The following is a 21,604-nucleotide window of genomic DNA, read 5'->3' on the forward strand; positions in this document are numbered from 1 at the left end:
ATGTAGGACCTTAGCTAACATGTAACATCCGCGGTGATTTTATTTCGCACGTGTTGCATCTTGTACAATATTAGCCAGGGTTTGTGAATGAATCGCCCGACCATACAGTACAGCAGAACCACATTTACCATCCTACTTAATGTATCGATCGGTTTAATGCTGTCATTACGATATCAATACAAAGTGTAGCGACTCTACACAAGAGGATGGTTGGTGATGAACTTTCGGAAGACGTCGAGCGCGACCGCCGGTTGATCCAGTGGCACCATCTACCTCAACAAAGGCAATAAGCGCCAACACTTGAGCAATGTCATACGACGTAGTAATAAACGTACATGGCCAGCGTTGTACACTCGAAAAAATGTCAGCCCTTGCGCCGATCGGACTTGGCCATGCTTTTCGCCCTTGAAAACGTATGCGGACATGGCATTTCCGTTGAATTCGTCGTGACCGTGCCACGTCATCTCTCGTGTCCACCTAGTCTCCCCATATGAAACGACGAGCAATCGCCAATTACACTTTGTACTTGTCTTGGGCCATCCAATTGCACACAAGGTCCTTGTCGCCAGCATAAATGAGCACTCGAATGCCATGATCCAACAACGTGGCCACTTTGCCTTCGCTTTCTTCGAAATAGTCCTTGTCCTTCATATAGCTTTGACCAACCACCCTTGCACATAGATCCGTATTCGTACCAAATGACCTGCAAACACATCGCTGTTGCAAGGGGCCCACGAGTGACCAGATATCCCCAGCTTGGCCATCGTCGCTTGGGAGTTCACAAATGTGTACAATGGCTGGAAACGGTAGCATAGCCGAAACATGTCGGAATGGCATTTGCGGTCGAGGTTGTAGTGGTTGAGCCCTTGTCGATAAACCTGGGCCATGACGTTGCTTGACAAGGCTTCGCACACTGTCACCTGCAAAGGGCAACTTGATGATGACATGAATTATCTAGTAACTTTTAAGCGTTTTTCGTGTATATCCCACCTTGGAGCAATCACCTTGTCCACCAATGGCAGGATCCTGACATGCTTGTATGGCCTCTTCACAGCTTTCCACGTAATCGTTGGCCTCTGTCAACAATATGTCATTGTTGACGGACTTGACGAACGGGCCAAGGGTGTCAAATAGAGCTTCCACCGATGTTAAGCCATTTCCAATGCCTACATACATGTACCAATGATGATGCGGGGCTTTGTCATGCAGGTAGTTTGCCAATTCTATAGTACCAATGCCTTTGAGATTCTGAAACGCCCGTGAATTCCGAAGCAGGAGCTCGTGGGCCAAGTCTGGAATGTAATGGCCGGCATAGCTTTCGCCAAAAATGTACAACTCGTTGGACGCAAACGTTGGAAACGCAGTGTAAAACTCGTCCAGAAACGAGACCAAGTCGTCCACCGCCGTGGCTTCTGACCACGATCTGAAAGGTCTGAGGGATTTCTGGCAACATGGTAGGCTTTTCGTACCTCAATGACGCTCGGGCTGGACTGAAGCCCGTGCCGCGAGGCTGGTCAATGTACACCATGTGGGCGGCTTGGGTCCACGAATTCACATTCAATGAAATAGTCGTAGGGGAGTCTTCGCCCACGATGCATGGGCCATTTTCAAACAGCATGCCCACGAGGCTGGAGCATCCAGGTCCTCCAGACAGCCAAATCACTAGCGGAACAGACTCGGCCACCACGCTGCGAACCCTTGCCTCGTAGAATATGTAGTAGAGACCATTGAGGAACCCCGTGTGTCTCGGCTCAGGCTCGCCGCAAAGGCTTGAGTCTTCCACAGTATCTTGCTTAAAGAAGATGGACGCCATGACTGGTCTGCAAGCGAGAAGCAGGAACAGGACGACGAGCCTCCATGCTACAGTGTACATGCCTTTCCAAGATCCCCAAAGGTTTGTATCCTCACTGTCAGCGGTTGTCAAACTACCACTATCCGGATAAAGGCTCCGAGGTGAAATCTTACGGGACAGCATTTAATATTAACACCAACCTTGGATACTATGGTTAATATAATATAATTGTTGACAGTGAGTCAAAGCGTGGATGATATGTGGATGAAGTTGTGGGATGAAACCTAAAGTAATGACCAAGCCTTACGTTGGCCCCGAGCGCCCGGGAGGCCGTCTGCGCAAGCGCGGCCGTACGAGAGTGCGGATCTAAGCTTCTCACTTCACCGAATGATTTATCTTTTCTTCTTGTCGGGCAGCGGCAGGTAGGCCGTAGCCGTGTTGCTCCCGGACGAGGCCTGTATGCAATGAGCTAGCATTATCCTAATTTACTCTCACCTCGACTAATTAGGATATGACCTAATATTAACGATGACACATGATACTATTAATATCACGGATATTTGAAATCCATATAAATAAATCGAAGTATCGATATTCATATATTACTAGTAATTTCATAGCAAAAAAATGAAACGAAACCGATTTAACGATACGTTAAAACCGGTTTGACACAAATCGTTCCAGCATATCCAGGGCAACCTCGGGCTGGTCAAGCGGGACCATCTATGTATGATCATTCAGTTAGTTTGGCGGAGCTGTCAGATATCAATTGTGCAGTACATGGCCAGAACTGTACACCCGCAGAAAGCTCAGCCCATTGTAATGGCGGAGCTCGCCGACGTCAGTGTTGTTGTACATGTATTTCCCGAGTGGTTGCTTGACAAAGTCAGCTTGATGGGCCCATGCCATGTCTTTTGTCCATCTACAATATATCCACATGAATAATCTGCACTTTGCATGGGTACATTCAACGCACTTGTCTTGCGACTTCCAGTTGCAAACCAGGTCTTGATCGCCGGCATACACTAGCACCCGGACCCCATGGTCCAATATATTGGCAACTTTGGTTTCGCTTTCACTATAGTAATCACATTTCTATGGCACATTATAAGCAACCGACCGCCGTATAATGCATGGACAGCAGCTGACTGTACCGCGTAGTGTGCAAAGACGTCGTGGCTGCACGGTGTCCACGTCTTGTCTTGAATTCCCAGCACCGCTCGTGTGGATGGAGCATTCACGAAGTCATAAAGCGGTGAAAAGCGATAGCATAGGTGGAACGCGTCGTCGTCGTTGCAGTGGGCACGGAGGTCGTAGTAGTTGAGATTGGCTCCACGCACTTGGTCGAGTAAATTGGCCATGATGTTATCGCACGGTTGGAGCTAGTCATATTTTCAATAAAGTCAAAAATCATGGTAGCATTTACCATAGAGCAATCGCCAAACCCTCCTTGTGCTGCTTCTTGGCATCGTTGAATACCAATGTGGCACTTCTGCAATTCTTCTGGGGACGCCGCGGTGAGCTGACCTTTGGAGATTCCGGCTGCGAACTCGCCAACGGTGCTGAACATAGCAGAAGGCGACGTGAGTCCATTGCCAATGCCTAACGATATACAGTTAGAAACTAGTAGGGGTGACGACTAAGCGATTTAGCTAGCAGTACGGTACCCATGCCCTTCAAATTGTTGACGATTTGATTCGCGTGGGGCGAGTTTGCCACGCTGGCAGGTCGATGTAGCAAGGCGTATACAAAGTCCGGTACGTAATGACCGGCATAGCTTTCTCCGAAAATGAACAAGTCGTTTGCTTCCAATGAAGGGTACTTGTCGTAGAACGCATCAAGAAACCCCACCAGGTCCACCGCCACATCGGATTCGTACCAGTCTCTATAGGAGTACAATGTTAAACATGCAAACTATTGAAAAGAGCGTACTCTCTGTCTTGTCGAGGCAAACTGAACCCTGTGCCTCGAGGCTGGTCAATGTACACCATGTGCGCTGCGTTGGTCCAGGACGAAGGATTGACTTTGGCCGTGGACGAGTCCTCACCCACCAAGCAAGGACCATTCTCAAACAGCATGCCCACAAGACTGGAGCAGCCCGGTCCACCCGAGAGCCAAATGACGAGCGGCGCGTGGTCGGATGGTACTATCCGCGACTCGTAGAAGACGTAGTAGAGCGAATTAAGGCTCCCAGTGTGGACGGCCTCCGTTTCGCCACATAAGCTCGTCGCATTGGCTACAGCGTTGTGTCCTTGTGTTAAGTAGCATATGCTGGCAAGACACCAAAGCATGAGCACGTGGGTTCGCATGCTGGCTTGGAAACTGCGAAGTGCACGTGGAACAAATAGTAGATCGAACGAAACCGCTGTAACCGTTTGTTTTAACAAAAGACGTCAATTTATATAGATATAAAGTGCATATTTGAGGTCAATTTTCGGTCATAGCTTCCAAATATGTTTAGTTTTCACGCTTTTGTGAAATAATATTGCGCCAAAATTGGAAATATTTAGGTTCTTTTGGCTGGCGTCGACGGTGCCGATACTGGGCACCAGTCACAAACCACGTGGATTTGATTGGTGGAGCTCAAATTCCTTGCAACACAAAATCATCGTGGAAAAGCCTTCAACATGTCAGACCTCCAGCCTGCATGCAAGGCCTTCCAGGAGCACGTACTACAGAATGACTCTACCGTCCTTCCGGCACACCTGAAGCAGAGAGCCCTCTCTGTATACCACAAACACTCGAGCGACCTTCTCCACGCGACAGCACTGCTTTTGGCTGACGACGACGAGGCGCTTGCCGACGCCGTCTGCGTTTACTTCCGTCCATACATTTTGGAGCTATGTGCTCACTTACTGCAGGTGAAATTAAACGACGCACACGAAGTGCTGGCTCAGACCTTTGCACGCGTATTGCACACCACCACCCGTGTGTGGCCCCTCGTGAAACCATACTTGGAATCGACCAAAAGCTTTTTCGTCCAGCTCGCATCGCTGTCCACGTCGCGCCAACGCCGCGCCGCGACCACTGCCAAGTTGTTTTTGCAGGTCAAGCCCATCGAATGCAAAGTGCTGTGGAACTGGACGCCGTTCTTTGCCCTGTGCAATTCCACCGACCACGTCACCCAACAAAACGCGAAGATTGCCGCCAGCATTCTCCTCCACATGGACAACTCCACGCGCAATGCCTTCCTCACTCCACAGGCAGGAACGACTCATGCCTCTTCTTCGACTGACAGTCAGCATCTTGCCCTTCCGGCGTCGTGGTCCCATGTCATGTCAGTCGCCAAGTCGCTGCCCCCAACGCTTTGCAACGTGTGCGGCATCGTCGTGCCTTTCAAAGCCACCTCAGGAGCAGCTGGACCAACGTACCCGCCCTTGATTGAAACGACATCGACCACCCATGCGCTGCGGTCGCTGGCCATCGCCCTCAGCGTCGAGCGCGCCATCCTGGTCACCGGAACGGACGGCTGTGGGAAAACTGCCCTCATCCGCGACTTGGCTCGTCGCACCGGCCACACCAACTTGGTGGAACTGCACTTGGACGACCAAATGGACAGCAAGACGCTGGTCGGGTCGTATGTATGTACCGACATTCCCGGTGAATTCAGCTGGCAACCTGGTGCGCTCACCCAAGCCGTGACCGAAGGGCGATGGGTGGTCATTGAAGACATTGACCGCGCGTCCATGGATGTGTTGGCGGCGTTGCTTCCGCTGCTCACCACGAACGAACTGATGGTAAACTACCTTCCTGCACATTCTAGACAGCTTGGACCGAGCTAAAATCGTGTGTAGATCCGAGGCCAAGCAATCACGGCATCACCTGGCTTTCAACTGCTGGCCACGAGTCGCAAGTCTATGGCTGCGATGCCCAAGGGATTTCCATCTTCGTTGTGGCATCACATTCACTTGACCCCGCTTTCCATGGACGAGATCCAACTCGTGCTGGTCGAAGGTTACCCGCAGCTGTCTGCGGCCGTCGTGTCGCAAATGCTGGAAACGTTTCGTGTGGTCAGTCAAGAATCGTCGCGCGCTATCCGCCAAAGCTACGGCCGGCAGTTTTCTCTGCGGGACATGCTCAAGTGGTGCCGCCGCCTGCAAACGCTGCTGGGAACAATTGAAGCGCAGCATTTTCTGACGCAAGAGCGCCGCGAGTCGATTGTGCGCGAGGCGTGGGACGTGTTTTGCATGGGAATCCGCGACCCCGTCCAGCGCGTGGAAGCCGCCGTGGCCGTGGCCAACTTGTGGCAGGTCCCTTCGGAAGTCGTCGAGCACCAGCTGGTGAACCACCGACCTGTGTTTACGTCGCACCACAAAGAAGTGCAAGTAGGTCGAGTGCATCTGTCAACGATGTTCACCCACCAGTCGGCCACCACCGGTATGATCTCGATTAAAAGTGACGAAAATTCTGGACTCATTAGAGCCTTGAACATGCTGGCTAAACCCGAGATGTCTCTTTGTGCGTAGGCCATCAAATTCCGTTTGTCCTGACTGGCCACAGTCTTCGACTCATGGAACAATTGGCCGCGACGGTGGCCACACATGAGCCGACGCTGCTGGTCGGGGAAACTGGCTGCGGGAAGACGACGTTGATTCAGTACTTAGCCTCTGCCCTCGGCCAGACGCTGGTCGTGCAGAATCTGAACGTCCAAAGTGACTCGGCCGATCTCCTCGGCGGGTACAAACCCGTCGACATGTACCAGCTGGCCCGGCCTTTGTACATGGACTTTGTGGCTTTGTTTGGGGCAACGTTTCCGTCGTCATCGAACGCTGGGTTTTTGCAAGTGATCCAGAAAGCGTTTGACGCCAAGTCGTTCAAAAAGATGAGTCAGGGCATGCTCAAGGCTGTAAAGATGGCCGATGCGACCACGAAGAAGCAGAAAACGTCCACGACAACAACGACCACGGCGCACCAATGGACAGCGTTTCAAAGCGACTTGAGCCGGTTCATTCGCCAACACCAACAAGTCGAGTCGAGCTTTGCGTTTGCGTTTGTCGAAGGCCAGCTCGTCCAAGCCATGAAGGCCGGCCATTGGATTCTCTTGGACGAAATCAACTTGGCGTCGGCCGACACGTTGGAGCGGCTCTCGAGCGTGCTCGAAGGCGAACACAGTGGGCTGTCGCTCACGGAAAAGGGCGACGTGGACCTACTCAAGCCGCACCCCAACTTTCGCGTGTTCGCAGCGATGAACCCGCCCACGGACGTTGGCAAGAAGGACCTGCCGCCGTCGCTGCGCAACCGATTCACGCAAATCTACGTTGACGAGTGCGTGTGTCCGCGGGACTTGACGCTGATTGTGAACCACCAGTGGAAGGAGATTGCCAATGCCCCGATTGCCGACACGGTCGAGTTTTACTTGCAGTCGCGGCAAATGGCAGTCGATGTGCTGAACGACGGCGCGAGGCAACGACCGAGGTATGGCTATTTCGATTTAACATGACAAAACTCTGAACAATCGTATAGATACAGTCTGCGGACGCTGTCGCGGTCGCTCCTCATGACCAAAACGATGCTCCAGAAGGGGTACAGTGTCCAGCGTGCGTTGTACGAGAGCTTTTCGATGGGGTTTGCGACCCAATTGGACGCTTCGTCGCGGGTGCTCATGGTCAAGAGCATTCGCAAAACGTTTGCCCCGAACCTCAAGCAAAAGGTATAGGGTTGTTGAAGACTCTATATCCAACCCAATGTTGACATGCAAATCGGCCTAGGAATTGGACCACCCGCCGCCGAAACCGCGAAAAGTGGACGACGAGTTTGAGTTGATCAGCTCGTATTGGGTGCCCCAAGGCACGTTGGAGCCATTCGATCAAGCAATTGCAGACCCCGTGACGAATTTGAAGAAGTTTGTGTTGACACCGTCCGTGGAACTCAACCTGCGCCACGTCGCACGGTCAGTCGTCATTGGCAAGTACCCGCTGCTGCTGCAAGGCCCGACGTCGGCCGGGAAGACGTCGCTGATTCTGTACGTCGCCGCACGACTTGGTCAAAAGTGCGTGCGCATCAACAACCACGAACACACGGACATTCAAGAGTACCTGGGGTCATATGTGTCGGACAAGGACGGCAAACTCACGTTCCAAGAAGGTAGATCGATCATTGGAGTGGTCATTCCGTGTGATTGAAATAATGTGTGGTGATGTTTCATAGGGGTACTCGTGCAAGCAGTGCGTTTGGGGTGGTGGATCATTCTCGACGAACTCAACTTGGCGCCGTCTGAAGTGTTGGAAGCGTTGAATCGACTGCTCGACGACAACCGCGAACTATTTATTCCTGAAACGCAAACCACGATCCAGCCGCATCCTCGGTTCATGCTGTTTGCCACGCAAAACCCGCCGGGGCTGTACGGTGGTCGCAAGGTGCTCAGTCGTGCGTTCCGAAACCGGTTCATCGAGCTGCAAGTGGACGAAGTCCCGCCCAAGGAACTGCAGCAAATTCTGCAAGAACGGTACGTCTGAACAGTTTTACCGCATGGGATATTGATGCATATACGTAGGAGCGCGCTCCCGCCAAGCTATTGCTCGCTTCTCATCACTATCATGCTGGACCTGCAGCGCATTCGAGCGCAAAGCAGCGTGTTTGCTGGCAAAGCTGGCTTCATCACCACCCGCGACTTGCTTCGATGGGCGCAGCGCCAGCCCACGACCAAGCAAAAGGTAGCGGAAGAAGGGTACTTCCTCTTGGCCGAGCGTCTGCGCAAGGACGAAGACAAGCTCGTTGTGCAGCAAGTTCTGGAAAAACACTGCGGCGCCACCATTGACCTGGGTACGATTTCTTCCTCTTTGAATCCCCCATGGTAATCTTACCTGACGGCTTGTATTATATAGATGCGCTGTACAATGGACAGCCCGACTTGTCCCAAGTCATCGGGCAGGATGAACCGAATTTAGTGTGGGGCACCCCAGAACATTTTGCACAAGTGCAAACCAAACTGTCGGCGACCGATGGGAAGGGAAACAATAGTGGGCTGTCGTCCATTTCAATCACGTCGTCACTTCGTCGTCTGTTTGCGTTGGTTGGTCGGTGCTTGCAACACCAAGAACCTGTCTTGCTCGTGGGGGACACGGGCGCCGGCAAGACCACCGTGTGCCAGCTGTACTCGTTGCTGTTTGACCAGTCGCTCCACATTCTAAACTGCCATCAGCACACCGAAACCGCCGACTTTCTCGGCAGTCTGCGGCCCGTGCGTGGCAAAGACGCCGTGTTGAACCAATTGCATACCCTGCTGCAGCAGTTTACGACGTTGGCGACGTCGTTCGACGTGGATACGAGTGCGCTGGATGCCGTGGACACGACCAACGTGATGCAGCTGTTCCCGGTTCTGGAACCCTTGTTGGCCAAAACCCAACATATCGACGACACAAGTCTGCAAACGGTGGTGCAAAGTCTGCTCAAGCTCAAGCAGCGAGCGATCGCTCTCTTCGAATGGGTTGACGGTCCCCTTGTGACGTCCATGAAGGGCGGCGATTTGTTTCTCGTTGACGAAATCAACTTGGCGGACGACGCCGTGCTCGAACGCCTCAACAGCGTGCTGGAACCAGCGCGGGGGCTGGTGCTGGCGGAAAAGGGCGACGACGCCGAACACATCACTGCCGACCCCAAGTGGCGCATCCTTGCCACGATGAACCCCGGGGGGGACTTTGGGAAGCGAGAGCTGTCCCCGGCCCTACGCAACCGGTTCACGGAAATCTGGGTGCCGAGTCTGTCCAGTGTCTCCGACTTGGCTATTGTCGTGCGGGACCGACTGCCCGCCGCGAGTGTGCACTTAGCGCCGTCCGTTTTGCAGTTTGTTCAAGCTTTCAATGGCCACTTTTCGCTGCACGGGTGGAAGGTGACGTTGCGAGACTTGCTCTCGTGGCTCAACTTCATGCATGTGTCCACGTTGCCGCCGTCGATGGCGTATGTGCAGGGCGCGGCGTTGTCCATCTTGGACGGGCTTGGCTTGGGCTCGACGCAGTCGCTTCATGCGGCCACGTCGGCGCGCACGACAGCGTATGGCTTGCTCCTGGCGTCGCTTCCACCCCCTGTACCGGACGTGCTGCCCTCTACGCAGTGGGAAACCCAAGACACCATTTGTGGGGTGTCTCCGTTCTTCATCCCCCGGGGGCCCCAAGCCCCCGTGCCGCTTCCATTTTCGTTGGCCGCCCCCACGACCATGAAGAATCTGCAGCGGGTGTTGCGCGCACTTCAAGTGTCGCGTCCGATCTTGTTGGAAGGGTCCCCTGGGGTCGGAAAGACGAGTCTTATCCATGCACTGGCCCAACTCAGCGGCCAAACGCTGGTGCGCATCAACTTGTCGGAACAAACGGATGTCGCCGACTTGTTTGGATCTGACTTGCCATCGACCGATCCAGACGCGACGAGTCCATTCACGTGGTGCGACGGGGTGTTTTTACGTGCCCTCAAGGCTGGGCAGTGGGTGTTGCTGGACGAACTCAACTTGGCGTCCCAGAGCGTGCTCGAAGGGCTCAACGCTTGCCTGGATCATCGAGGAACTGTGTATATTCCGGAGATCGACAAGAGTTTCCACTGTCCGTCCACGTTTCGGGTGTTTGCGGCGCAGAATCCGTTGCGTCAAGGCGGGGGCCGAAAGGGCCTTCCCAAATCGTTTTTGAACAGATTCACGCGCGTTGTAGTGGATACGTTGGCAAACGACGACTTGAACATCATCGCCACGGCCTTGTACCCGTCGATTGAGCCGTCCACGATTGAAAAGATGATTGCGTTCAATGCACTGGTGCACCAAGACACGATGGTCCAGGGATCGTATGGTCGCCAAGGGGCCCCGTGGGAGTTCAACCTCCGCGATGTGTTTCGGTGGTGTACGCTGGCGTCGACGTTGACGACGCCGTCTGTGACGTGGTACATTCCGATGCTGTACACATCCCGGTTCCGCACCGTGCAGGACCGCGTGTGTCTGGAACGACGGTGGCGCCAAGTGTTTGGAGACACTGCCACATCCGACGACGTCCCTCCGCCCCTGTTTCACATCACGCCCGACAGTTTGCAGGTGGGCGTGGCGGTGCTGCCTCGAGCCTCGTTCAGCGACTTGTCGTCGTTGCCGCCCTTGTTGACGCAATGGCTGGAACCGACCGAGGCGTTGATGCACTGCGTCCGGCTGCAGTGGCCCGCGCTCCTCGTCGGCCCTAGCGGCAGCGGCAAATCGGCAATCGTCAAACTGCTGGCGTCGCTCACTGGCCACCGCCTGCACGAGTTGGGCTTAAGCTCCGGCACAGATGCCACCGAGCTGCTCGGGTGTTTTGAGCAAGTGGATGTGCAACGTCGCGTCCAAGAAGTGCAAACAGAGCTCAGTTACGCCGTCCAGAAATTGCAGCAGCAATGCATCCTTCAACAGGAATTCGCGTCCGTGGCCCAGCTAGCGGACGCAGAGTATGCCGTGCTCGAGCGTCAGCGCAACTGGTACGCATATCTCTCGACCCTGTTGTTTATTTGTTTGTATGCTAATATTATATCGAGCAGGAAGGGCCACAAGTCGGAATTGGATCCTATGACAGTGACCCTACTCCAGCAACTGCTGGCGTTGGTGGTTCAAGTGGTAGACAAACATACCGCCATTGTGCTGCCGTTATCTCTGGACTCTATTCAAGAAAAACTCGACAGCATCAAGCTCCTTGCGTCCACGGCTGGACGTTCCAGTTGCTTTGAGTGGGTCGATGGCACGTTGCTGCAAGCTTTGGAAGCTGGCGAGTGGTTGCTGCTCGACAATGTCAATTTCTGCAGCGCATCTGTATTGGATCGCTTGAATTCTTTGCTGGAAATCAGTGCGTCGAATATGTCTTCCCTTCAAACCGCTAACATTATTTTTGAAATTTAGATGGTGAACTTCTCGTCAATGAATGTGGGGTCGTGAACGGCACCCTGCGCGTAGTCAAGCCGCACCCGGACTTCCGCATCTTCTTGGCCATGGATGCCCAGTTTGGCGAAGTTAGTCGCGCCATGCGAAACCGATGCATTGAGATTGCGTTGTTGCCGCCAAATGTGATTTCGACCAAGTCCAATCTGGACATGTTGTCCTTGATGCAGTCCGTGTCGTCCATTCAATTTCCGCTGAGTATTTACCACCAATTCCAAACGTTCCACGAAGACATGATGCAGCAAGACAGGTCCATCTCGTGGCGCCACGCGTACAACTGGAGCCAGCTCACGCAGGCTTATGTCGACCACGGATTTGCAACCCAGCAAGCCTGCCAGCAGGCGATGCTCGACATTTTCGGCATCGCCATCGACCTGGTATGGCCCCCAGAGCCGCACTACGCCCCCCCGTCGCTCTCCACAGATGTGTTTGTTCGAGACGCGAGCGCAGGCATGACGCGTTTGCAATCGCGGCTTGCGTTGTACTTGGAGACCCCCAACATGTCCAACAACGCCGTGCTCGATGTGGTGCAGCTGCTCTGCGGGGCGGCGGCAGCGCACTGGCCCAAGTCGCTCCTCTTGAGCAACCACGAATCGTGGACGGAATGCGCCAAGACTCAGCACTCGGACGAGTTGGCGACGGCCATGCTTCCGTGGGCAATTTACCGCAGCGGACAACATGATGGCTTTGCATCGCCCCTGGTTCAACATGAGTTTGCGAAATATCTGGCGGACGAATCGTCGTTGCAACATACGTGGAACGTCCTGGCGAGTCACATCAAGGCTTTGAACGCAGCCATGCCGGGCTTGGACATCCATTCGTTGTACGGGAACCGCCCAGCCCGAGAAATTCTGCGCGCAGAAGTGCTTCAGCATGGCGACGACACGACCAAAGCGCTGTGGGTCAAGGTGGAAGCAGTGTTGCAAACCCTGGAAATGGTAAGAAGTTCGTCGGAGTCCATTATATAGACATCAGCCAACTCAATTTGTTGTAGCTCGAGTCCACATGGTGGCATCGATATGAAGAGCAGACGCTGCTCGGCATCAAGTCGTCTGGAGAAAAACAATCCCAGTCCAAGAAATCCAAGCGCGAAGTCAAGCCCAAGGCAGGCCACACGGTGCTCAACCAGTCGTACCAGTGCTTTCTGCACGGATCGGACGCTGTCGACGTCGACAACGACGTGGTGCCGGTCGTGTACCCATTTCTATCGGCTTTGGATACATGCGTGCATGAATTTGTCCAGGTATGCCGTTTTCTCCAATATACACAACAGACTTGTGATGATTCACCCTGTCTTGTTGTAGCGGACCCTTCATCACCAGTTGACCCGCCATCAAGTGAGCGCCGTGCAAAGCGTGTTGCACCTTCGGTTTGCATGGAGCCATGTGCTTACAACCGAGGAGGCGTCCGTGTCCTTTCCGTGGCATTCGTTCCTCGTGGGATGGAAATGGCTCGTCAAAGCTTGGCAAGCATTTGGCGAATTGTGTGTCACCGACTTGACGACCTCGGTCGTTCACGTGCACGATATGGTGGAGCGCATGGAGTACGCCATTGCTACGTGCATCGGATGCGCTCGGGCCAAGGACACGCTGTGGAAGCGCGGCGGACATCGGCAGTTGCCGCCTTGCTTGACCACGTGGACGGCCATCTCCGCTGTGGAAAAGCTGGCCGCGGCGTGCTCGAACGTGCCGTCATCAGTAAACCAGTTGTCGCTCGTGGATTTGCTATGCACCAACAACTCGGTGTTTCAATTCCAGCCGGCGCTCGTACTGTCTATGCCCCCGTCGTACATCCAAGAGGTGTTGCACGCGCTCACAACGTACGCCTGGTTTATCGAAACGTCGGGCCAGTCGTTCGACACGCTAAAGCAGTTGCCGGACGCACTGCGCCACCAGCTCGAAACCATTCAAGCTAAATACGTGGCAAATCATTCGCACTTGTTGGTGTATTTGCAGCCCCAAGACGACGACGACGACGTCAACCAGGACGCGACGGTATTGCTACTGAGCGAAGACGAAAGCCCAGTGATTGCATCGTGGATTCAGATACAACTTGCCCCGCTGCGGGAATTCCGAGTGTTGGAGCTCGAACTGCACATTGTCAGTACGTTGGCCACGCTGTTGGTCGAAAAATCCGACGCCGAGTTTGCCGCGACGGTGCAATCTCTGGTACGCAACCTGGAAGCGTTTTTGACATTGCAGCGTCAAGTGCACACTCGGTCCGCTGTGACGTTGGTACCCCATCAAGACTTGCTGTGGCGTGCCCACAAGTACGTACAAGACGACGGTGTCGTGGTGGTGACGGTTGCCGACCATGCCGAGTTCCGGGACGTGGTGGCCAAACACTTGAACTCGGCCATGGTGTACTTCCACGAACGACTGTGGAACAGCAGCGTGAACTCGCTCGATGCAATCTCCAGTCGCGTCTACCACACAGACGCCGACGCGGTAACGTTGTCCAAGGTCGGTGGATTCTTGCGCTTGTTTCAGGCCGTGGAAACGACTCTGGCGATGCAGTACTTGGAATCGAGCTCGAAAATGCCCATTGTAGACGTCACTGTGAGCACGACCAAGCTCAAGCAAGCGGCGGACCACTGGGCTATCGCCCATCAAGCGCCCAACCTGTTTGGGTGGAGCCACGACTACTTGTGGTCGCTGGTCTTGGCCACGCTTTACATTTTTGTGCCTCGGTCCCATCAAGTGTACGACCTCTTGGCGTCGTACATACAAGAGTCCAGCGAATCGATTCCGACCATCGTGCAGCAGTTGCAGGCTGCGTCGACGGACACGCGGTTCACACTGTCCCTGCCAGTGTTGGAGGCGTTCTTGACGCTGTATCATTCGTACAAGGAACATGCGTTGCTACGGCATGGGGTGAGCTGGACACTGGTGGGCCTGTGGCGCTTCGGACTGCTCACGCCGTCGTCACCGCTGGATCCGGCGTTGATTCCGCTGATCAAGCGAGACTTTTTGCTCGGGCGGATGGCGCAGTGGGCGGTGCACCACACCGTGGACGCGTGCATGACCAACCTGACGCCGCAGGATTACTCTGTCCGAGACCCGCAGCCTCTGTCGGACAAGATCGACAAGCTGCAACTCAAGGCGATTGAGCGGCCGTGCGATAAGAACTTGTTTGGCGACTTGTTTCAAGACATTGTGCGCTTTGCCACGTCCATCATGACAAAGAAGGTTGTGCATTGGTGCCAACACGTGGACGACGACGACAAGAACGCCGCGCAGCTGGTGCGCGAAATCAAAATGTTTCAGCAGACGACCGACAGTTTCGTCGCGCGGTTGCAGGCCAAGTACACCGACTACCGCGACGTGGTGGAGCCGGTCATTGCCAGCGTGTACCATGCCAAGGACGGACTGTCTTTGGTCGCGCATGTGCTGGAAGCCAAGGCCACTGCCCATGTCCAGACGCTGGCGCGGACGGTGCTGTGCATGCCGAGTCCGGATACCCACCATGCCACGGCCGAAGTGCTGTTGAAGTACGTGCCTATGATTATCATATGCCAAGGGCTATATAGATCAGAAACGATGACAATGTGTTGCAATTTTCTGTAGGCACTCGGACACGTTGAATGAACACCACGTGTCGGCGGTGGACCGGTTGACGGCCGCATTGAACCAAGTGGAATTGCATTACCGCAACCAGGCGTCCTTGCGGCCACATGCGCACCATGCGATGGTGGACACGGCGCCGGCGATCTTTGACGCGTTCTTGCAGCTGTGGTCGGAAAATCAAGCTAAACTTGAGCGCGAAAAGGAGCAAGCCGATGCTCTGTACAAGTTCAAGACGCGGACGCTGGAGATTGAGAGCGAGGAGCAACTGCTGGAGAAGGAGTACCGCCAGCAATTTCCCGACTTTGCCAAGGCGTTCTCGGACTTGCTGGCGACCGATACCTTGGATGGCGCCAACCCCAACTCTGAGGACGAGAAAGAGCCGTCGCCGCTGCCGGACCACGTCGTGCACTTCGTTGCGGCATGTCACGAGCGGCTATTTGTGCACACGTGGGCAACTGGGACGTCGTTAAAGTCGGCGTGGATCAAAAAGTATGCGCTGGGTTTCCACTTGAAACCGTCGTTGAACTCCCTGTTGGATGCCCAATTGGACACGGACACCCGTGGAGGCCATCTAGTGTACACCCAACATGTGCTGGACGAACAAGCCGCCTGCGACACGGTGCCGTTCTTGCAGTTGAGTGCATCTTACGTGGCCAACATTGACTTTCACCGGGATCCGCATGTGAAGGAAGTGGTGTTGGTGCGTAAACCCCTCCAGCGCATGATGCTCCGGTTGCAATCGTTGCTGATCCAATGGCCCGACAATGCGATACTGCAAAAGCTGTTGTTGGTGTCCAACCGCCTGCGCCAAATGTCCAACCAAGTGCCACTGGCGCAAATCTTGGTGGGTGTCGAATTGCTGCTGAAAAATGCCCAGGAATGGCAAGCTATTGCGTCCAAGGACGTGTCGATTCAAGAAGAGATGGCCGCGTTGAGTGCCCTGGTTGTCCGGTACGAATGCATGGTTCTAGAGTAAATGTAGCGCTAAGTTGTGTGATATATACTGATGATTAGATGGCGCAAGTTGGAACTGTATTCGTGGCCACAACTGATGGTGATCAAGGAACGGTCGTTTCAGCTGGAAGCGCGCAAGGCGTGGTTTCACCTGTACAGTTTGTTGACGGCCAAGCCGGAAATACAAGAGGTCGGCGCGGTCAACTTGAACTGGATGGTGGTGCCGGCGCCGCTGGAAAGCTCGTGGCTCGATTCATGGCGGTACAAGTTGTTTGACACGATGGAAGGGTTCCTTCGATCGTGCACGGTCGGTCAGTTCCAAACGCGGTTGGTGCTGCTCTACTCATTCTGTAGCCAGCTCTTTGCCGCACATTATGCTGAAACAAGCGCGGAAACGTACCGGTTGGCGTGCATGATGTACCATTTGTATCGGTACTATGCACAGCACTTGACGTACAACTTGCATCCGATGTGGGCACGACTACGCCAGCCGATTCAAACCAAGCTCGACGAGTTTGTCAAGATCAGCAAGTGGGACGAGCAAACGTACTACTCGCTGGCGCTGTCGGCGGAGAAGAGCCATCGCAAACTCATGAAGTTTGTGCGTGACTATGAGGAAGTGCTCAACATGCCCATGCAGGCATTCTTGGACCGAGTCATCGACGGCAACATCACGAGCGAGAAATACGACGGGATCCAGGCGCTGCAGTCGACCTGGATTGAGCTCAAGACGCGCCAAGATCCGATTGAAGTCGACGACGAAGACGCTGAAGACGTCGAGATTCCTATTTGGCGAGTGGTGGCTGTGCCTCACATCGACAAGTCGGCGACGTTCGACTTGCCCGAAGCGCTGACCCAAGTGGCCGAGTCCAATGCCCTCCGGTGGTTGCTCCAACTGCCCAGTTTAAGCCGCAAAATTCACAAGTTTGCGACCCATGAGCTGCTCAGTGACAAGACCCTGCGCGTGAACCAACAAGGCCGACACCTTAGCGAAGAGTTGTGCACGGCGGTGTTGCTTCGCATTGACAGCTTGAAGGCGGAGACTGCACCTAAAGGCGCCAAGAAGAAAGCCCTTATTGATCTCTTGGCGGAACTCAAGAACCAAGGATGGTCTACGCTGAAGACCAAGACGCCGCCCCAACAAGCGCATATTCAGGTACTACTACACCAGTCTGTACATAGTTTGGTTGAATTCTCATCACTTGGACTGTAGTCGCTGTTGGAATTGGAAATCCCTCGTGTTGAGGCGTCGCTTCGTCTGCACGCGAGTGCCCATCCTTCCACTGCCGACGACCCGCTGCCAATCTGGGCTCAAGCCGACAGCTACTACTACCGGTACTTGGCTCAGCTGCAGGCGCTGCGATACACTGTCATTTCTGGCTACAACAAGGACATTTCATGGTCTGAAGTCGACAAGATGAGTGGATATGCAGAGAACATGCTCCACAGTATCCTGCAGCAGCGCGCGTCGCTTGAATCGATGGCGCACACGCACGAAGGACTGCTCCAGCACTTGCATGTGCTGACGCAAGGTCCGTCGCCGTGGATTCATGCTCAAGAGACGCTCAAGAAGTGGCACGCCCAGCAGACGGAGGACCTGTTGCAGCTGCTGCAATGGGTGGACGAACTGCGTTTGGCCCATCCGCACCATCCGCTGCTGGAAACGTCCAAGGGCTTGTTGCGGCAATGTGGCAAAGACCTGAAGCGGACGCAGCTGCCGCAAACGTCTGGCGTGCCGACGCGCCCGATGGACGACGGCAACTTTGACACGTCGACGAGTTATGGGTTCCAAGACAAATCGCCGTCGCCTATCGTCGGGTTCTCGCCCGAGGTGCTGGCGCGCGACATTCAGTTGCTCAACCCTGAGCCGTTGCTGAAGAACGCGCGAGAAATCGCATTGATCTGCGCTCATGTGCGCGCGGTGCTGGTAGAAACAAGCTTGACCAGTATCACCGCCCCACTGGCGGCGGTCGAACAGCGTAATCTCGAATGGGTGCAGTCCCACCAACGTGATGACGCCGATGATGTGGAGTCGACGACGTTCACGGACGACCAAGTGGAGTTTGTGACATCATTTGCCCAGCGACTGAACGGTGTCGTGGAAAGTGTCCTCGTGTCGATTCAAAAAGCATGCGATTACGTGGCACACGACGGAAAAGTCGACGAAACCCCGACTTTGCACAAGTGCCAAGACTACCTACTGGAATTGGTGCACTCGACACGAGTCAACCACTTGTCGACGCAAATGGACGAGTTGTGGCAGTTCTTGAAGAAAGACATGCGATCAGAGTGGAGCCACGTGTACCAGTCCTGTGTGCGTTGGATGCAGGCGTTGCTCCCGAGTTGGAAACTGGTCGTGGCGTGGCACCAACAGCTGCTCAGCGACGTTGTCTATGTCCACAAGAGCATGTCCAAGTGCGACTATGTGATGATTCGCATTTTCCGTACGTTGCTCTCGAACGGGTTCTGCAAAGCGCCAGAAGAAAGCGAAGAGAAGGACGGCGGTGGCAACATGAACTTTGAGGACGACGTCGAAGGCACGGGGATGGGCGAAGGCGACGGCAAGAAGGATGTGAGCGATCAAATCGAAGACGAGGAGCAGCTGCTGGGGCTCAAGGGCGACGAGCCGCAGGAGCCCCCCGAGAAGAAGAAGGACGAAGACCAGGACAAGGGTCTGGAAATGCAAAACGACTTTGACGGGGCGATGGAAGACGTGCCTGAAGACGACGACAAGGACGACGACGACAAGGACGAAGACGACAAGGAGGAGCTGGACCGTGAAATGGGCGAGTTTGACGAAGACAACATTGTCGATGAGAAGCGGTGGGGCGAAGATTCGGACGACGAGGACGACAACATTGACAAGGAAAAGGAAAAGTTTGACGATCAGAGCAAGATGGACGAGGGCGAAGCGTTGGAGGACGAAGTCCGCGGCAAGGACGGCGACGACGACGAGAAGGACAAGAAAGAAGAGGACAAGCCCAAGGAGAAGCCGCCGGCGGACACCGCTGGGAACGACGACGACGACGAGTCAAAGGAAGACGAAGACGGCAACATGCCCGACGACGACGGTGTGAACGAAGACACGGAGGACAAGTACGAGGACGAGCACGAAGAGCTCGCGCCTCGCGATGCCCTTCCGGACGACGAAGAGCAAAAGAAAGACGAGGACGAGTTTGCCGACGACATGAATCTGGACGGCGAAGACAAGGAGGAAGAAGAGGCCGCCGACATTGACGAAACCATGCCAGACGAAGATCAGCCAGAAGACGGGGAAGACGGCGACCCGACGGCTGATCCGGACCAGAACGACGACGACGAAGAAACCAAAGAAGACGAGCCGGAGGCGGTGCCGCTCGGCGCGGGCAACGAGGAGCAGGAAATGGACGTACCGTCCAACGACGATCCTGAAACGGACAAGACGGACGACCAGCCACCCCCTCCCCCCCACGAGACGGAGAAGAACGAAGAGAGCAAGAGTGCCGGGGCGGTGGCGGGCGTGGAGTCCAAGGACGGCCAAGATGCGCTGGAACCTCAAGATCGGGACGAGAACAACGACGACGACGACGATGCTGCGGAAGACGCCGATCGCCCAGACGACGAAGAGACCACGACGGAACAGCAGCAAGGTGCGCAGTCCAACCCGAACGGGTCGGAACTCAAGCCGGTGGTCGGTGCTGAATCCCAACAAGAGCAAAGTCGCGAACGCAAGGACCTTAACCCGTACAGAAACCCGGAAAAGGCGCAGGAGCATTGGCGTCGGCGCATGGAGATTCTGGACACGAACCAAACGCAGAATGAATCGCAGGCGAATGAGAAACCGGACGACAAGGACGAACAAGGTGGCGTGGGGGAGATGGCCGACGAAGATGACAAGAACGTCGACTTGGCCTTGGCGCCTACCGACGATGCCGCCGTGCCGGAAGGCATGATGGAGGAGGACGAGGACGACTCGAACGACCTTGACACGGACAAGAAGGACGACGACGATGCGGCGAAACAACCCGAGCCCGTCAAGGAAGACAAGCCCAACGACCAACCCAAGGCGGCGGCGCCTCAAGATCCGTTGGATGCCAAGCCTTCCAACAAGAACAAACCAGATGGTCTCACGGCAGACAACGTGGATGTTGAGATGGACAACCCCGACGACGACGACGACTCGGAGAACGACCTGGCATCCCGGGACTTTGACATGAATGCCGACGAGTTTGCACCGGTGGTGGCGTCGGGCGTGGACGTCGGCGACAAAGACGCTCAGACGGAACTCCTAGAAGCGGACGAGGTCGACATCGACGCCCTTCGCGCCGACCTGGACGCATCCATGCAACTCCAGACCGTGGACTCGATCGAACGAGGCACGGCACTGTGGAGTACGTACGATCAAATCACCCGAGCCGGGGCCCAGCGACTGTGCGAGCAGCTGCGGCTGGTGCTCGCGCCCATGCTTCGCTCGCGTCTGCAAGGCGACTACCGGACGGGCAAGCGCATCAACATGCGCAAAGTGATTCCGTACATTGCCAGTTCGTTCCGCAAGGATAAGATCTGGCTGCGCCGGACCAAGCCGTCCAAACGGGCGTACCAAGTGATGGTTGCAATCGACGATTCGGAATCTATGGCGGACAATCATGCCGGCCGGCTGGCGCTGGAGGCGCTCACGACGTTGTGCAAGGGCATGACGCAACTGGAAGTGGGCGAGATTGCCGTGGTCAAGTACGTCCTGTGGATGATGATGATGTATATACAACGTGCCGACGTTGATTGATGTGTCTAGGTTTGGGGAAAAGGTCAACTTGCTCCATCCGTTCGACATGCCGTTCACGGACGACGCCGGCGCGCGAGTGATTCGGGCGTTCCAGTTCAACCAAACCAAGACCCACATGGTGGACACGCTGGAAGCCATTCAGGGACTGCTCAACCAAGCCAAGCAGAACGCCAGCGGCCACGGCAACACGGAGATCACGCAGATCGTGTTTTTGATCTCGGACGGGCGCTTTGATAAGGACGGACGCACCAAGATGCAGAAGCTCGTGCAGGCAGCCATGGAGCAGCAGCAGCTGATCGTGCTGCTGATTGTGGACCACCCGAAGGATGGTCAAGGCATTTGTGATACCCAAAGCGTGAGTTTTGTCAAGGGCAAGGTGGAAATGACACCCTACATGGACAACTTCCCGTTCCCGTACTATGTGATCATGAAGAACACCACCATGCTGCCAGAAACGTTGTGCAATGCGCTGCGGCAATGGTTCGAGCTGCTTCAAGGCAGCGACTAGACAACCGTTAGAATAAATTGAATATATATGTATATCTTGCATCGTGTTGTGACGTTAATAATATTTGTATATTTTGATATATCCACTAATATCTACTATTTGAAGTACTTCGAAGTACTAGTATCCACCTTACGTAAGCTTAGTATTAATA

At 54.8% G+C, this 21,604-nt stretch overlaps 3 protein-coding genes across 4 annotated transcripts; 1 reads left to right on the forward strand and 2 right to left on the reverse strand.

The window, feature by feature from the left end:
• Window positions 1–127: 127 nt before the first annotated feature.
• Window positions 128–1,916, reverse strand: H257_07374. 2 transcript variants are annotated; one of them, XM_009832877.1, is made up of 7 exons: window positions 1,470–1,916; window positions 1,233–1,423; window positions 991–1,166; window positions 696–920; window positions 527–645; window positions 336–477; window positions 128–269 (listed from the first exon to the last, which is right to left on the reverse strand). In XM_009832877.1, exons 1-7 carry the CDS (start codon window positions 1,871–1,873, stop codon window positions 195–197), a joined length of 1,332 nt encoding a protein of 443 aa, XP_009831179.1. In that variant the 5' UTR covers window positions 1,874–1,916; the 3' UTR covers window positions 128–194. The 2 variants fall into 2 exon arrangements, with proteins under 2 accessions (XP_009831179.1, XP_009831178.1); XM_009832876.1 differs by having other exon boundaries at window positions 696–933.
• Window positions 1,917–2,378: 462 nt separating this feature from the next.
• On the reverse strand, window positions 2,379–4,117 carry H257_07375 (hypothetical protein). Its single transcript, XM_009832878.1, has 7 exons — window positions 3,725–4,117; window positions 3,460–3,677; window positions 3,219–3,394; window positions 2,947–3,174; window positions 2,769–2,887; window positions 2,573–2,714; window positions 2,379–2,515 (listed from the first exon to the last, which is right to left on the reverse strand). The coding sequence occupies exons 1-7, from the start codon at window positions 4,099–4,101 to the stop codon at window positions 2,447–2,449; spliced, it is 1,329 nt and encodes a 442-aa protein (XP_009831180.1). The 5' UTR covers window positions 4,102–4,117; the 3' UTR covers window positions 2,379–2,446.
• A 302-nt stretch (window positions 4,118–4,419) lies between these two features.
• Window positions 4,420–21,494, forward strand: H257_07376 (hypothetical protein; the record flags this gene model as incomplete). The annotated part of the gene is made up of 16 exons (XM_009832879.1): window positions 4,420–5,529; window positions 5,587–6,169; window positions 6,259–7,207; window positions 7,256–7,442; window positions 7,501–7,876; window positions 7,940–8,237; window positions 8,286–8,554; window positions 8,617–11,209; window positions 11,270–11,571; window positions 11,625–12,601; window positions 12,658–12,906; window positions 12,968–15,153; window positions 15,230–16,180; window positions 16,244–17,339; window positions 17,397–20,893; window positions 20,955–21,494. 16 exons carry the CDS (start codon window positions 4,420–4,422, stop codon window positions 21,451–21,453), a joined length of 16,122 nt encoding a protein of 5,373 aa, XP_009831181.1. The 3' UTR covers window positions 21,454–21,494.
• Window positions 21,495–21,604: the final 110 nt, after the last annotated feature.

This window comes from Aphanomyces astaci, assembly GCF_000520075.1.
Source record: "Aphanomyces astaci strain APO3 unplaced genomic scaffold supercont1.15, whole genome shotgun sequence".
Taxonomy (NCBI): Eukaryota; Oomycota; class Saprolegniomycetes; order Saprolegniales; family Verrucalvaceae; genus Aphanomyces; species Aphanomyces astaci.

Bases quoted from the DNA above. Each gene is read 5' to 3' on its own strand.
- H257_07374 (XM_009832876.1), bottom strand. From the start codon at position 1,873: ATGTACACTGTAGCATGGAGGCTCGTCGTCCTGTTCCTGCTTCTCGCT. The intron at 646-695 runs GTACGAATACGG...AGCTATATGAAG, and splicing joins ATGTGTTTGCAGGTCATTTG to GACAAGGACTATTTCGAAGA. The intron at 478-526 runs GTACAAAGTGTA...TGGGGAGACTAG, and splicing joins AATTGGATGGCCCAAGACAA to GTGGACACGAGAGATGACGT.
- H257_07375 (XM_009832878.1), bottom strand. From the start codon at position 4,101: ATGCGAACCCACGTGCTCATGCTTTGGTGTCTTGCCAGCATATGCTAC. The intron at 2,715-2,768 runs GTGCGTTGAATG...GATATATTGTAG, and splicing joins AACTGGAAGTCGCAAGACAA to ATGGACAAAAGACATGGCAT. The intron at 2,516-2,572 runs GTACTGCACAAT...GATCATACATAG, and splicing joins GGGTGTACAGTTCTGGCCAT to ATGGTCCCGCTTGACCAGCC.